The sequence below is a fragment of the Petaurus breviceps genome, unplaced genomic scaffold (genome assembly GCF_028583685.1).
Source record: "Petaurus breviceps papuanus isolate PSGF00001 unplaced genomic scaffold, PetGlider_PUasm1.0 90654, whole genome shotgun sequence".
Lineage (NCBI taxonomy): Eukaryota > Metazoa > Chordata > Mammalia > Diprotodontia > Petauridae > Petaurus > Petaurus breviceps.
Window position 1 is genome coordinate 6,681,929 of NW_027187301.1, and position 17,392 is coordinate 6,699,320.

General features: G+C 40.2%; 1 protein-coding gene across 1 annotated transcript in view; it reads left to right on the plus strand.

The window, feature by feature from the left end:
• The window catches only part of NRROS (negative regulator of reactive oxygen species), a 29,226-nt gene extending 14,549 nt beyond the window's left edge, over positions 1 to 14,677 (plus strand). Inside the window, exons 2-3 of the mRNA XM_069065032.1 lie at positions 8,056 to 8,176; positions 12,031 to 14,677. Coding sequence (XP_068921133.1) covers positions 8,069 to 8,176; positions 12,031 to 13,998 — 2,076 coding nt within the window. The 5' untranslated portion in view covers positions 8,056 to 8,068 and the 3' untranslated portion in view covers positions 13,999 to 14,677. The remainder of the gene's footprint in view (positions 1 to 8,055; positions 8,177 to 12,030) is intronic.
• Positions 14,678 to 17,392: the final 2,715 nt, after the last annotated feature.

Here is a 17,392-nt window from a genome sequence, read left to right on the forward strand (position 1 = left end):
ATACTCCTTTTTCTTCTCATCACTCAAGATCCTTGGTTTCCTTCAGGGTTTAGCTCAAACACCAGCTTTGATATGAGACCTTTCCTGCTGTTCCCAGCAGCCAGTGCCTTTCCTCCCAAATCGCTGGGTATTTATTTTGTATATAATTATAGAAAACACATGCCTATTGTCTAGGGTGTGCTAGAGTCAGCTCAAAGCCAATTTTTCAATGTGAGTGTTTACACCTTAGAAATTGGAAAATGCTACAAAATCAGGATTTAATTTATTGTTTTGTTGATTATCTAGGCATAAAAAGTGAGGGAGAAAATGCCAATAATGCAAATATAACTTAAAAGTGTGTCGGGCATAGATTTTTTAAAAATTAGAGCTGGTTGTTAAACATTTATTAGCATATCCTTGATGTTCTCTCTCTCTCTCTCTCTCTCTCTCTCTCTCTCTCTCTCTCTCTCTCTCTCTTCTTGCTACTTTAAGTTACTTGAGGGCAGGAACTGTTTTCATTCTAGTCAAAGTGTTCATTTCCAGGGTACCCAGCCCAGAGTAGGCAGTTAATAAATGTTTGTTGATTGATTGATTGATTCATTGACTAGTCCACACCTTCTTTAGGGTAGGAAAAAGAGTCTGTAATGGGGTAGTAAGGTGACTCAGTGGATAGAGTGCCATGGACTGAAGTCAGGAAGACTCATCTTCCTGAGTTCAAATTTAGTCTCTCACACTTACCAGCTGTATGATCCTGGGCAAGTCACTTGACCCTGATTGCCTCAGTTTCCTCACTTGTAAAATGAGCCAGAGAAGGAAATGGCAAAGCACCCTAGTATCTTTTCCAAGAAACACCTAAATGGGGTCATGAAGATTCATGACTGAGCAAAAGAGGCTGTAAGTCAATTATGGAATAAAGGAATGCCCCTTTCCCTCTTCTCCATCCTGAAACAAGTGAAACTACCAATCAACTCCTGTAGTGCTTGGAGTCTATCAAAGGAAGTGATTCTTTCAGGGTATATGGAATTAGGCTTCTAGGTATGATTGACTGGGGTGAAGGAGCTATCCTTTAAATTCTTAAACATTGACTTGGGTGCCCTTCAATTTAGATGAGAGTGTCTGGACATGTCACATCTGTCTCCTTGAATACTTTCTTCTTCTTGTACAGATTAACTCTGTATATGAAGGTGTGTGTGTGTGTGTGTGTGTGTGTGTGCGTGCAGTTACAATCTGCTGATAAAGAGATGGAATGTTTAATCAGGTGGAGCTGCTCTATTGTATGTGCTTGAATTTTCCTTTCCCTCTTTCCTTTCAGACCCCTGCTCCATGGGGTAAATTGAATCATAGTTTTAGTGTGGTGTCAGTTAGGACAGTTGCTGGGGAACATAAGACTAGATTCTTCCTTGAATCAGGAGTCAGACTAGATGAACTTTGAGGTCACACAACTCTTAGAGTGTAGGATGTTAAAGGTTCTGGAGCAAACTCTGGCTGCTTTTTCCATCAGCGTGGTATAGTGGCAAGAGAGAAGGATGTGGAATCAAAAACATTGTGGCCCAGGGGAAAGAGCAATGATGCTGGAGTCAAAGAATCTGGGCTCATATCTCACCTCTGATAGACACTCCCTTTGTGACCTTATATAAATCCCTTAATCTCCCTCAGCTCAATGTTCTCATCTGTAAAATGGGGATAATTGTTAAACACTATCTTTTCACATGATTAGTGTGAGGTAATTGCTACGTATGTGTGAGTTATGTCCTCAATTTCCTGGTGGATTGCATTCCAGGAATTGCATTGAACTTTTAAAGATCATATAGTAGCTTGTTGCTAGATGAACTAAATTTTTTCTGATGTACTGTATTTTATTTTTGAAAATAACTATAATTTATATTAACATTCATATTAAACTTTTTTGAATTTCCTATTCTCTGCCTCCCTCCAGTCCTTCCCCTACCCACTGAGAAGTCAATCAATGTGATATACATGAAGTCATGCAAAGCATATCCATTTTAGCCATGTTGCAAAAAAAGGCAAGAAAACTAAAGAATATGAAAAAAAGGATGCTTCTATCTGCACTCAGAGTTTATCATTTGTCCCTCTGCATGTAGACAACATTTTTTTTTGTGAGTCCTTGTAATTATCTTGGATCATTGTATTGATTAGGGTAGCTAAGTCTTTCACAGTTGGTAATTGTTACAGTGTTGTTGGTATTGTATACAATGTTCTCCTGGTTCTGCTCATTTCACTTTGTATCAGTTCATAGAAATCTTCCCAGGTTTTTTCTGAAACCATCCTATTCATCATTTCTTATAGCATAATAGTATTTCATTATAATTATATTACCACATCTTGTTCAGCCATTCCCTAATTGATGAGCATCTCCTCAATTCTTTGCTACCATAAAAAGAGCTACTGAAAAATGTTTGTACATATATGTCCTTTTTCTTTGATCTCTTTGGGATAAAGATCTAATATTGGTATTGCTGGGTCAAAGGGTACACACAATTTTATCATCTGTTGGGCCATGAGCTCATTAAAAAAAAAAGTACTAATAGTCTCAGTAACATGATATAGCTATGCATCATGAAACACCATTACTTCAGAAGAATCAAAATTGTAGGAGACCAAAGGGCAATGGAAAGGTTCCTGGTGGATGTAAATGGGCTGCTAGCATGTTAGCAAAAGTGACATGTACATGAGAACTGGCATATAACATATCAAGAGGCATCATAGTCTAGAGTGCTGGACCTGGAGTCTGGAAGACCTGGGTTCAAATCCTGCTCCAAGCACTTATTGTATTTCTATGGATAAATCACTTAATCCACCTCCTCCCAAGCCTCAGTTTTCTAATCTGTAAAATGGGGACAATAGTAATCTATAGTAACAACTTTATAGGGTTGTGAGGTTCATATGAGATAATTCATGTAAAATGCTGTACAAACTTTAAAGTTTGTGTATCTATATAATCTCACTTCATACATATATATATATCATACAGATAAAAGAAAAAAATTAATTATACAGGGAGAGTGAAGGGTTTCAGAAGGATAATCTGAACTGAAAACTTTGAGACATGGGGTACTCCCCAATCTTAGTGCAGTTATTAAACTATTAAGGTTTATTTTAAAAAGTCTTAGTGTAGTTATTAACCTTTAATAGCTTTAATTATTAAGTTTTAGTAGCTTCATAACTGCGTTAAGACTTTTCAGGTACTATGTATTGGGAAGAACCAGACAAAGACTTCCAGAATGTTAGATAGATCCCCTATGGAGGCTTTATGGGAAGATATGGGTTGCACTGTTGGTATGGGAATGGGGATAGGGATGGGAAGGAGATAGCCATACCTTACACTGGAGGTATTGGGGCACACTGAAGAAGTAACTTCTCTGAGAATTTGCTGTCCTGTGCTGTTGCATGATCCACACATGTGGTAGGTCCCTCCTAGGAGGGGAAGGCCTACAAGGGGGAATTCCTAGCCTGAATCAAGTCATTTTTGGATGTTGAACTAGCAGTACCCTATGTGGTGAGGAGAACAACTCTGGATTGGATAAAAAGTGAAATGACAGCTTGGTTCAGAAGACCAAGGGAGATAAAAATAGTTTCACTTAACTTTACTGTTAGTGCTTTTTCACTTGTGACTACTCAAATCTCTCTAGAAAGTTAAAATTAGTCTTCCAGATGTGTCAGCTTCTTTGACATAAGAAAAAGAGGAAGGGATCTAAATAAGCATGATGAAAAGGTTTAGCTCAAACTCTCCAGTAAACAGAACTCTTAAGGGTTGATGGTTTTTGATAGCTGGGTTTTAGGGGAAGGTTGAGGTTTGTTAAGCAGTCCTCTGCTGGGTAGGAGGCTGAACCTGGGGACATTTGTTAGATTGTTTCTAATTTTTTGAAATGTAGATCTGCCCTCAAATACCACACATTAACCATGCCGAATAAATAAATGAATAAATGAAAAAGCATTTATTAAGTGTCCTTATGTACAAAGCACTGAACTAAGCACTGGGGATACAAAGTAAGGCCAAAGATAGTCTCTACCCTCAAGGAGCTGACTTTTTTTTTTTTTTTTTGCTTTTTTGGAGGAGGGAAGGCAGGGCAATCAATCGGGGATAAAAGACTTTCCCAAGGTCACAGGGCTAGTAAGTGTTAAGTGTCTGAGGCTGGATTTGAACTCAGGTCCTTCTGACTTCAGGGCCAGTGCTCTATTCACTGTGCCACCTAGCCACCCCAGCCTCACTTTTCTTAGGGGCAAAGTGAGGGGGTTGAACTAAATGACCTCAAAGGTCCCTCTCAGCTCCAAATCTATCATCTCTATGATTCCTGCATGCTTAGCCTTTGAGGACCTAGGGAACTGAGACTTTGAGGGCCTAAGATTCCACTCCATGATAGGCATCCTTTCTGTGCATCACTTTAAGGTTACAAAGGACTTTTGAATATAGTACTTCACAGTCCTCACAAAAGTCCTGTGAAGATGATAGTACATGAATTTTTATCCTCATTTTACTGATGAAGCTGAAGTAAAGGAATTTGTCCACTTCACCACTGACTGCCTTTGCTAGACAGGGACAAAATATGCACATGTACTATATTTACTGTGTGTGTGTGTATATATATATATATACACACACACATACATACATATATATTTATATATCTGACTGTGAGTATCAAGCCTGTCCTCCCTCTCTTCTACTTGAGGTAAAATAACCCCATTTTACTTAACTTTTCTTCACAATCTTCACCATTTCTTAATTTTTTTTAAAATTTTTTTTGGAGGCAAACAGGGTTGTGACTTGTCCAGGGTCACACAGCTAGTAAGTGTCTGAGGCCTGATTTGAAGACAGGTCCTCCTGACTCCAGGGCTGGTGCTCCATCCACTGCACTGTCTAGCTGCCCTAATCTGACAGTATTAATGAAGGGTGAAAGAGAGAAAGAGTTAGAGGCAGTATGGCTTAGGGACAGAGCTGGCCTCTGCTTCAGGAAGACGGGTTGAAGTTCTGCCTCTTCTGACATATGCTGATTTTGTGTATGTCAGTGTGACCCTGGACAAGTCATTTAACTTCTCAGTGTTCACATGGTGGTCAGAAGAAATAATGCAAGGACACTCTCTAGTTCTCTCTTAAGAACTTTGGAATTGATTGTATGACATGAGGGACACTGGCACAGGACCACTCAGCATGACGTGGCCTCATCAAAGAAGGTGCTGTGCTCTAGGAGCAAAGCAGAATTGAAACAGCTCAAAGGAAATGCAGGATGCACAAATTTAGAGTATTCACCCAAATGTTCACACAGACTATTTGTGCCCGACCCGTGGTAGAGCATTCCGAGCTTATACTGGTCTGATCATACTGGTAGAGACTATTTGTGCTCTATTTGTGGTAGAGCATTCCGAGCTCATACTGGTCTGATCAGCCACAGCTGGACACACTGAAACTTGACTCTAGCATAGTGATGTCATTTTGGTCCTCTCTGAAAACAAAGGACAATAACCAAACAGCCTTAGGAAACCGACTGTAAACCATGGAGAAAGTGCTGATATTTTTTGACAATTTCCTGAAACAAATCTATGAAATGATAGGTTTGGTCAACAAGAAATGGAGAAGTGGAGAAGATGCTCCAGTCCCAGCTTTTCTACTTCCTGACTCATCGTCCATGAAACTAGTCTGTGTCTTGGGAACAAAGACGCTAATCCTGTTGAACCTCACAGTAAATCCCCTCATGGTACAAGAGTTAATCCAGTGTAAAGGCAAAGAGAGGGACCCCTGCATCTTTCTTCTTTTGATATAGATAACCCTTACTTTGGAAACTCTCCTCTTCCATTTAATCCAAAGTGAAAACTCCTCAATTGTTTTTGTACTTTGAGAATCTTTCCACCATTTTCCTTGCTACTTGATGGCTAAAACAAAATAGTTCTATTTCTGGAAACATAGATTAATGTACCTGCAAGGCCAATGCTAATAATATAAGCTAGTCATTGTTCCTGAGGAGTATGGGGAATGTCTATATGGACTTTGAATGGGGAGGCTGCTTTTTTTTAAAGGAGTCTCTCTCTCTCTCTCTCTCTCTCTCTCTCTCTCTCTCTCTCTCTCTCTCTTTCTCTCTCTCTCATATCTATATATGCATATGTGTGTGTGTGTGTGTATGAGCAAAGAATGGTTATTTTTGTTTTTACCTTGACATCAGTTTCTGATTAAAAGGATCAATTTGCTTCTCTTTTCTGAGTTCTCTAGCAATTTTTTTTAGTAAAAGACTGAATACTGGGGTGGCCAGGTGGCTCAGCAAGTAAGAGTACCGGCTCCAGTGTCGGGATGACCTGGATCAAATCTGGGCTCAGATACTTAGCACCACACCCAGAAATAACTGGCCGTGTAACCTTGAGCAAGTTACTTAACCCCGATTGCTTTAAAAAAAAAAAAAGACTGAATACCTTTCCGAGTACCAGAACTCAAAGAAAACTATGAAAGAATGGTCATCAAAGCTATTTAGTGATTGGTTCAAACAAACAAACAAACAAACAGAAAAGTTGATAGACAGAGCAGGTCAGGTACATAAGATACCAAAGTACAGGAAATACACTAGCATAGCCTTCAGTAACTCTAAGGACCCCACACATTGGATAAGGATTTCAACAAAAGGAAATACCTAGGGAAACTAAAGAACAGTCTGGAAAACAAATAGGTTTAGACCATCATCTCATATTGTATATCACAAACTCCTAATGGATAGATGACTTAGATATAAAAGGTCACATCACAAACAGATTAGAGGATCAGGAGGGGAGATTGTCTTTTGAAACCACAGATAGGAAAAGAGTTCTTGACAAAAAATAGAAAGGATCACAGAGGATAAAATGTCAATTTTTATTATGTAACATTGAAAATTTTTTGAAAAAAATTATTGAATTTAAAATTAGAAGGGGAGCAGTTAACTGAGGGAAAAAAATCTTAGTAATAAGTTACTCTGTTAAAGATCTGATATACATGATATAAAGGGAACTGATTTAAATATATAAGAACAAAAGTCATTCCTACACCCACATACACCCACACATGTGTGCATGCATGCATTTGCACTCACACACACACAGAGTAGTAGTAGTAGTAGTTCTCAAGGGAATAAATTCAATCTCTCAACAACCATATGAAAAACTGCTGCAAAATACTAAAACCAAGGGAAATACAAATCAAAACAATTCTGAGTTTCCACCTCACACCCACCAGAATGGCAAGGGTGACCCAAAAAAAGATAGTTGTTGGAAAGACTGAGAAAATATAGGCACAATAATATACTTTTGATGGAATTGCAATTTTTTCCCAGTCATTTTAGAAAATAATTTGGAACACTTCTCTAAATATCACTAGCCTGTGACACTGATTTACCAATACCACTACTAAGCATATAGCCTAAAGAGATTTTTTAAAAGAGGCAAAAAAACCATTTATCCAAAAATATTCATAGCAGCTCTTTTTGTAGTGACAAAAGACCCTTGGAAACTATGGGAATACCCATTACTTGGTGAATGACTGAAAAAATTATGGTAGATTAATATTGTTGTCTTATAAGAAATAATGAAAGCGATATATTTAGCGAAACTTGAGAAAACGTGTGTGAACTAAAACTGAGTAAACAGAAACAGGAGAACCATTTATACACTTACTATAACATTGCAAAAAACCCCCCAAACTTTGAAAGACTTAAGAACTATTGTCAATATGATGATCAATGAGGACTCCAAAAGACTGATGATGAAGAATGCTACCAACCTGCTGAGGTGATGGACTAGTGGGGCAGAATGAGGCATCCATTTCTAGACATGGTGAATGTGTGGATTTGGATTGGTTTGCTTTTTGGTTTGAGTTTTGTTGTGTGGTTTTTGTTTTTGTTTTTGACTATGTATGCTTGCGTTAAGTTGTTAAGTTCAGAATAAGAAATTTTTCAAAATGAGTCAAAAAATTTTATTACTTAAGGATGCCATTTATATAATCTGTCAACTCCCAAGGCCATGTGTCCTTCCAACACAGGTAGCAAAAAAATATCTTTTTCCCCTTAACCTTATTTCTCTTTCCTTTTTTTTTTTTTACAGTGCTGCTCTTGAGATGGAGTTACTGTACCTTTGGTTCTCTCTGAGTTTCATTGTGCTGGTTGTAGAGTGGCAGAACGGAATTAGAATGGCAGCAGCAGAATACCAAGGGGTTTGTAAGATGGTGAGTTTTCCCTGCAGGGCCTAAAATACATAGTTATTCCTGACATCACAGGAGGCCAGGGAATGAGTTAGTGCATTGGGAAGGTTAGCAGACTGTAAACCCTAGAGAGAACATAGTGACATAGCTAAACATATGCTTAATAAGTTCTCCTCCTCCTCCTTTCCTTCTCTTCCTCCTCCTCTTCCTCCCCCTCTTCTTCTTTCTCTTCTTCCTCCTTCTTCTCTCTCTCCTCCTCCTGCTTCCCTTCTTCCTCCTCTTCTTTCTCCTCCTTTTCTCTTCTTCCTCCTCATTCTCCTCCTCCTTCCCCCTCCTCTTCTTCCTTCTCACCTTCTTTCTCCTATTTCTCTTCTTCCTTCTCTTTCTCCCCTAAGAATCAAACTGGAAGGTGGAAGCCTGGGGATAATCATAGGCCCAAACTCACTAATGATATGAGAAAGCTTTTCCCTCCTTAGGCAGCCTGATGGTTCACCATTTTGATGCCAGACTTAGTGTAGACACCTGGTCCACTTGGCCCACTGATGCTCAGTACTCCCAAGCTCAAGAAATCCACAAACCTCAGCCTTCCAGGTAGCTGGAATTCAAGGTCTGTGGCACCATGCTTATTTGGAAAATAAGGCCCTGAGAGGCTGAGATGAAGCAGAAGGGCATTTCAGGTATGGGGGGACTTCATGTGAAAATGCATGGAGGAAGAAGATGGGATATTGAGATTGAAGGATAGCAAATAGTCTAGTTTGGTTCAGCTCTCTGCCTCAACTCCTATTACTACAGAGAAGGTCTTAGAGTTTGCATAGCTCAGATAAATAAGTCTTGTGTTATTAGCCACAGAGGCCATTTGTTCATACCCTGCCTGCCCTGGTATTGGACCATTCCTCACCTTTCCTTGACAGATAGGTGGTTGTTTCACTCTCAAAAAGCTCCAGGGAGATTACCAATACCAACTGCTCTTAACCTATAAGATGAAACAGATGCAAATGACAAAGGTAAAGGGGGGACTGCCAGACTTCTGGAAGCCTTATCTTCTGGGTTCTATCATTGGCAAATTCCATGATTCTGGTGAAATGTTCTAAGAAAGGATTTCCTCTGGGGCTCCTGAGCAAGTTACCAGAATCTGGGTAATACTTTTAGGTAACAGAGAAAGTTAGATTATTGATAACTAATCTATTAATAGAGATGTTACTACCTGTAAGTTCTAGGAGTTCAGGGACCATGTCTATTCCAACTTTATTCAATTCAGTTAAACATTTTAGTGCCTAGCACAATTCCTCCACATAGTATTCTCCCCAACATCAGTCTAGTTTTATGTTTTCCACATAATAGGTACTCAATAAACACTCATTAAACTGAATTTCATTTCCATTCTATCCTCTTCACCCTATTTTGGGATCTCAAGGCTAGTGTGCATTTTGGCTCCTCCTTTTCATTAGACTTGGAAAACAGTGGGCGACATTAAATATTTCTGCAAATGGTGTGAACACTCTTTTGGGGTGAAAGCAGACCTTATTCTCCCCAATTTGCCATCGGATATCATAATGCCCTTGGAAGAATTGCAGCATGGTATACATTGGGAAGAGGACAGTCAAAAGACCTCATAGCAGTAGTTACTTCTTTAGGCCTTAGTCACTTTATTTGTAAGATGAAGTTTGAACGGGATGACCTCTGAGATCCTTCTGAGCTCTAGCACCCAGGACTGCCCAATCTCAATGATACCTATTGAGTAAACTTGCTCGTTTGCCCTGTGCAGAAGGAGTGGTGATCTCCTGGGGTCGGCAGCCCATGCACAGAGTAGCTAGCTGTCAGCTGTGGGGCATTGATCTTCCTGGAGCACAAGCCTGCTTGTGTCTCTCCTGCTCCAGAGTCTCTAATCCAAGGGATGAAAGACAAATTCCTCTGTTTGATATTTAAAACCCTTTGCCATCAAGTTTTAGCTCCTCCTTGAGACTTATTACATATCACCGTGTTTCACTGTACACACTTTAGGACTGTTACTGTTCCTTGTGCACAACATTCCATCTCCCCTGTCTGTGCCTCTGCACAGGTTGCCTTCCAGGCCTTGGAATTAATTGTCTCCTCATATTCATTTTCTAGAATCCCTTGCTCCCCTCAAAGTTCCCCTTCAGTGTAATTTCTTATAGGAAATGAGTCTTCTGGGCTACTAGTGTCTCTTCCAATTGCCTTTTATTTATCTTATTTATACTTTGTATTAATTTTCATATGTACTATGTTATTGCACCTGATAGAATGTAGCTCCTTGAGGACAGGGATTGTTTCATTTTTGTCTTTGTATCTCTCTCTGGTGCCTAGCATGGTGCCTTCAGAGAGCTGTCCCTCAAAAAGTTATCAACTATTTGTTGAGACCCATTTGGTTTTTTTTTCTCATCTTTTTCTTCGTAAATAATATTTTATTTTTCCCAATTACATGTAAAGATAGTTTTAAACATTCATTTTATATAACATTTTTGAGTTCCAAATTTTTCTCCCTCTTTTCCTTTGCCTTCCCCAAGATGACAAGCAATCTGATATAGGTTATACATGTGCAATCATGTTAAACATATTTCCACATTAGTCATGTTGTAAAAGAAGAAACAGAACAAAAGGGAAAACACACACACACACACACACACCTGAAGTGAAAAAAAATTTTAAAAATCTGCATTCAACCTCCACCACTTATTTCCTCTGGATGTGAATAGCATTTTCCATCATGAGTCTTTTGGATTTGCCTTCTATCCTTGCATTGCTGAGAAGGACCAAGTCTATCATAGTTGATCATTACAGAATGTTGCTGTTACTGTATACAATGTTCTCCTGATTCTGGAGTGAGACCCATCTGTAAGGGAAACTCATTGATCTCAACTCCAGCAGTCGTCCTTTGTCTGAATAAGTGTCTAGACTTCACTTGTTTCAAATGTGAGCTGAGACATTCAGATGATCTAAGTAATTGCAACTTTGTGCCTCCAGTTTTACATATTATACATTTTATTGTTTGTTAAAAATTGTGGTCTTGGGGCAGCTTGGTGGCATAGTATGTGGAACACTGACCCTGGAGTCAGGAGGGCCTGGGTTCGGATCTGGCCTCAGACACTTGCTGTGTGACCTTGGGTAAGTCACTTAACCCCAATTGCCCTGCCTTTCCACCTCCAAAAAAAAAAAAAGACAAAAAAATTGTGGTTTTTAAAGGTCCTGACTGAAAAAACACTTATTGAGTGCTATGTGTGAAGTACTAAGCCAAGCACTGAAGTTACAAATAGAAAATTTAAGACAGTTCTGCTCTCAAGGACCTCACATTCTAATAGGAGAAAATACATATAGGAAGTTTCAGCTGCAAGTTAAATGTATAGCGGTAAGGCAGATGGTAATGCATCTCCATTAGTCAATGTCATTTCCATTGGTAGAATCACATCTGTTGAACTATTTGACAGATGCAAGGTCTTTAGTGTTGAGCACTTTTTTCTGGTTATTCAGTAGCTTTGAAGAGGAGTTGGGGGCTGTAGCACATAAAAGAAGTAGTTGCCATGTCTGAAAAGAGCTGCTTCCTTAGACAATGACTGTGAGGAGTGGGATGGAAGCAGGACCAGTGAGGAGGAAGGGTGAGTGCTGCCACCCTTAGGTCTCTTGGACTCACCTGCCAGTTGGTAGTAACTGGTCAGAAGTTGATGTTGATGGTAGTAGGGATGGCTATGACTGAGATTGTAGATGGCAGAGACAATCCTAAAAGTGAATGTTATGCACACACACACACATATATACATAATATATATATATGAAACATCAACAATTATAATAATTTTTTAAAAGGCTAGAGGAAGAGGCCTTTGGCTCCTTGGCATTGCTCAATTATATGTTTTTAAACCTAGGTGGATCGAGTTGCTGATTGCCAAAGAAAAGACTTGGTTTCAGTACCCAATGACCTCCCATCCCATTCAGTGAAGCTTATCCTGGATGACAACTCCATCAAAACCTTGCAGTATCATTCCCTCCTAAACTATTCCAACTTGGAGAGCCTGAGTCTAGGTAATTGTAAACTGGAGTACATTGGCCGAAATACGTTCCAGGGCAGCAGCTACCTCCATACTTTGTTCCTGAGCAACAATTTCCTCTCAGTGAACTACAAAGAGTCTGGAGCTGCTCTCCAATCTCTCCTGAGCCTGAGGAAGCTGGACCTGTCAGGAAACTCCCTGACTGAGGACATGGTGGTTGAGATGCTCCTCAACCTCTCTTCCCTGGAGTCCTTGTCTCTGGCAAGGAACGCCATCATGAGGCTTGATGATGCTATCTTTCAGAGCTTGGGGAGACTGCAGGAGTTGGATTTGCAAAAGAACTACATCTTTGAGATTGAAAGTGGTGCCTTTGACCACCTGAAGTGGTTGAGGAGGCTCAATATGGCCTTTAATCACCTCCCCTGCATTGTGAACTTTGACCTTACCCGACTTCAGGTGCTGAACATCAGCTATAATATTCTCGAGTGGTTCATAGCAGACAGTGGAGATGCTGCGTTTGAGCTGGAGACCCTGGACCTCTCCCACAATCAGCTGCTGTTTTTCCCCTTTCTTCCTCAACAGAACAGGCTTCGAACCCTGTTGCTAAAGGACAATGAGATGGGCTTTTACAGGGACCTCTACAATGCCTCATCCCCCAAGGAGATGGTGGTTCAGTTCCTTCTCATCAGTGGCAACGTGACCAATGTCACCACTGTCAACCTCTGGGAGGAGTTTGCCCTGAGTGATCTCTCTGCCCTTCATTTCCTGGACCTTAGTCAGAACCAGCTTAGGTACCTACCAGATGGATTCCTAAGGAACATGACTTCTCTTTCCTACCTGAACCTCAATCAGAATTGCTTACAGACACTCTACATTCAAGAGAATGATCCCCCACACTCCCTTTCTGACCTTAACCTCAGTCAAAACCAGCTGTCAGAACTGCGGGTGGCCCCTAGGCTGACTAGCTTCCTAAGGAACCTCAGATACTTTAACCTTAGCTCCAATCAGCTCCAGGGAGTCCCCCCGGGCCTCTTTACCAACACCAGTAACATCACTACAATTGATTTGAGTCACAATCAAATCACCCTTTGCCCCCATTCAGAAAAGGTTAGCCAATCGGCCTGTGTCGATTTCCAAAATATTACATCTTTGAGGAGCCTCTTTCTTGAAAACTGTGGACTGGCAGCCTTGGAAGAATGCACTTTCAGAGGGACATCCCTCACTCATTTAGACCTGTCCAATAATCATGGTGTTCTGTTGCGGGGCATTACTCCTCTTAAGGACATTGCCCCCACATTACAGGTCCTGTCTCTCAGGGACATTGGCCTTCATCCGAATGGTACAGAGTTGGATTTCTTTGGGTTTGGGAATCTGAGATTCTTAGATGTGTCAATAAATTCCTTGACCAGCTTTCCACAGTTGTGGGGCAGCCTAGAGCTACATACCCTGGATCTTCGGAGAAACCGACTCACAGCCCTTCCTCAGTGGGCAGGCTCTGAACGACTCAAAAAGAGCCTCCGTGTTCTCTACCTCAGCCAGAATCCATACGATTGCTGCTGGCTGGAGGGCTGGGGTCCCCTCCACAGCTTGAAGACACTGCTCATTGCAGATAAGGGAGCTGTCACCTGTAACTTCTCTTCCAACATATTTCGGGTGGTGGAAGTGTCTGAGAATATATCCCAGGATTGTAAGTGGGAAAGAGTGGACGTCGGTCTGCTCTACTTGGTACTTATCCTTCCCACCTGCCTCACCCTACTTGTAGCCTGTGTTGTGATTTTCCTGACCTTTAAGAAACCCCTGCTGCAAGTTGTAAAGAGCCGTTGCCATTGGTCCTCCATTTACTGACCCTGAAGAGAATGTAATCTATACATATGAAAACCCTTTCTAAGCTAAAAATAAAGTGAGTCAGATGAGTGGGTTGCACTAGATGACCTCCTATGTCTATTCCAGTCCCAAATTTATTGTCAATGTGACCCTGGGCAAGTGATGTAACCTTGCTTGCCTTTGTTTTCTCATCTGCAAAATGAGCTGGAAAAGGAAATGTCAAGCCAGTCCAGTATCTATCTTTGCCAAGAAAACCCCAAATGGAGTCATGAAGAGTCAGAAACAGCTGAAATAAAACAATAAGAAAAAACAGCAAATGATGAGCCAGATAACATCTGGTGAGTTAGGCAATGGAGGAAGATGAAAATGGTCTCCATTCCTTTCTCCCTCCAAACACCATGGTTCAGGGAATAGGGCACTGGACTTGGAGTAAGGAAGATCTGACCTGACTTTAGCACTTACTAGCACTGTGACCATGAACTGAGCCACAGTTTCCTGTTCTGAAAAATGAGAATAATCATGCCAATTGTACCTACCTCACAGGGTTACTGTGGGGATGAAACAAAATAATGTTTGTGAAATGCTTTGTAAACCCTAGAGTCCTATATAAGTCCCAGATACTTATCATTATTATTTTTATTATTGTGGATATAGAGCCACATAAAGAATTTTTATAAAATTTGATGGAAAGAAATGGTCATCCCTTACTGTGTGGTTGTCATTTTTATTTAATTTCCTTGGTTATGTTCATGGAGCTGGGCAACAGAATAAGGATGGCTGAACATGAACTCATCACTACAGCAGGGAAAGAAAACCTCCAAGCGCCCATCCTCCTACTATTGGGTCAGGAACAAATGCTTTAATATGAAAGGGCAGCACATATCTTATTGTTGTTTATACTGTTCATTGTTGGAGCAAATCTAAGTGGTCACTTCAAAGGGAAGCTAAGATTAGTTCAAATGGGAAGAAATGGAAAAAAAAAACTTTTAATAAGTGTTTACTTTGTGCCAAGGATGGTGCTATGCATTGGGGATACAATTAGAAAAAGGAACACAGTCTGCTCTCAGGGAACTCAAATCTAACCAAAGGAGACAGATATAAGAGTTTAGCTGCAGAGAGGATGGGAATATCGCAGAGTCTTAAAAGTGCTTTGGCATGACTGATGGTAAAGCCCAGGGGAGCCTTAGGTTAAGAGTGGTCTAGTAGTCATGAACAAACTATATGCAGCAGGAGCAGAGCAAAGAAACTTCATGTCTAGTATGTGAACTAATTGCTGTTATTGGGATAAACAAAAATTTACCAGCAGCCTTTTAAATTCATCACTCTCTGTTAGCCAAATTAAAGAAACCAAACACATGACATCATTTTGGCAAGGTCAATAGATGCTGAAAGTGCTTCCTGGAAGTGCTAGAAATTTCCCTGTGCAATTTCCATTCTATCCAGTTCAATTTAATTAAACAAACCTGCCTTAAACATTAAGGTTTACTACAGTGTCTAGACTACAGCCAAGGATTGTGCTAGGTATAGGAGATATAAAGATAAAATAAAAAAGACAGCCCCAGTCTCAAGGAGTTTACATTTTCCTGTATTCATTATAATTAGGGGTGACCTTTGTTAAATTTTGGGGTAAGCAAAATTTGTCTTCATTGTCTCTCTCCCTTCATTTTCAATTCTTCTTCTCCCCTCTGATCCATCCCTCCTCCCCCATCTTCTAGATAGCCTGTGCCCTTCTTATAGCAATTTCCCACATGGGCCTGCCCCTGTCAAATAGTGCACATGTCCCAGAATTTTTCTGACTCCCTCCTTCCCCCTTTAAAATTTACAGTTCACCTTCCCTAAGGGTCTTGTACTTGATTTAAAAGCAAAAACTAGTTAATATTATACATTTTCTTGCATCCATAGCTAGAGCAACGCTTCCCAGATAACACATGTGCATTTTTTTTTTTAAAGCAATCGGGGTTAAGTAACTTGCTCAAGGTTACACGGCCAGGTGTTTCTGGTTGGGTAATAAGCATCTGAGCCCGGATTCGGATTCGATCCACATGTCACCCCGACACTGGAGCCGGTGCTCTTACTCGCTGTGCTACCTGGCCACCCCAACACATGTGCATTTTGAAAAAGACATTCTAGAGATTCTGCTTCCATCCTGTTCTTAAAAGACTCAATTTTTATGGAATGCTAACTACGAGCATAACTTTATCAATAGCATTTCATTCTGCCCTAACTATAATACACTGTAGTGTTGTGGGTGAAATTTAACAAAAAGGGGTGGCTAGGTGGCACAGAGTAGAGCACCAGTCTTGGAGTCAGGAGGACCTGAATTCAAATCCGGCCTCAGACACTTAATACTTACTAGTTGTATGACCTTGGGCAAGTCATTTAACCCCAATTTCCCAGCCTTCCCTCCTCCAAAAAGCAAAAAAAGAAAAAGAAATTTAACAAAAAGGTAAACTGAGGTAATTATCTGAGCAAGATAACATTTATTAGCAGGGGCATACTGCCTTCCAATATTTTATTGGATCAATGGATTACTTCATTTTTATGCCAAAGACCTTGATCAAGAGTACATCTCCCCTTTTATAGGTTTTGGCGAGTATGGAACAAAGAACAGAACAGGGTAGGTGACATCATGGGGCTGAGAGCAACATGACTGGCCACAGAGCTGAGGCACAGGGAACAATATGATTGGTTGGAAGTTTGGTAATGAGGGTCTAACAATGACTCCTTCCTTCCCTCCTGAGACATTATTTGAGTGCAGGTACAAGATAGTGGGCCAGACTTTTGTACAGCAAACCAGACATTCTTGAAGAATAGCTTGGTGGTAAAGATATTAGACCCTAGTTAAATTCCTTAAGGCAAGAATAGATCAGTGATTAGCAAGAGAGCTGGATTTTTAAACTTAATCCTTATAAACTGTCTAAGTTCAGAGACAACCGTGACTTAAGCAGTTACAGGATAAAATCAATTAATTGTAATTAGGATCAATAAATGATACAGGATCCATATTTATCTCAATGTTCATAGTGGTTCAGGCTTCAGGTATCATGAAATGAATGCCAGATTTAGACTCAGAAAATCTGGTTCTAAATCCCAGCTCTCCTACATACTACCTCTGACACTTTGGGCAAGTCACATCACCTCTGTTTGCCAGTTTCCCCAATGGTAAAATGGGGATAACATTAGCACCAACTTCCCAGGATGATTGTGAGGATCAAATGAAATAATATTTGTAAAGTACTTAAGACAGTGCCTGACACATAGTAGGCACTTTATAAATGTTAACAATAATTGCATTCATACAGTGATTACTATTATCATAATTTTGGCAGGCTATTCTTTACAAGGCAGGTTCAGTTTGCTGCTGATGTAATTTATAATGCCTTTTAATCATGGTAGAACCTGGCTTGTGTTGCAC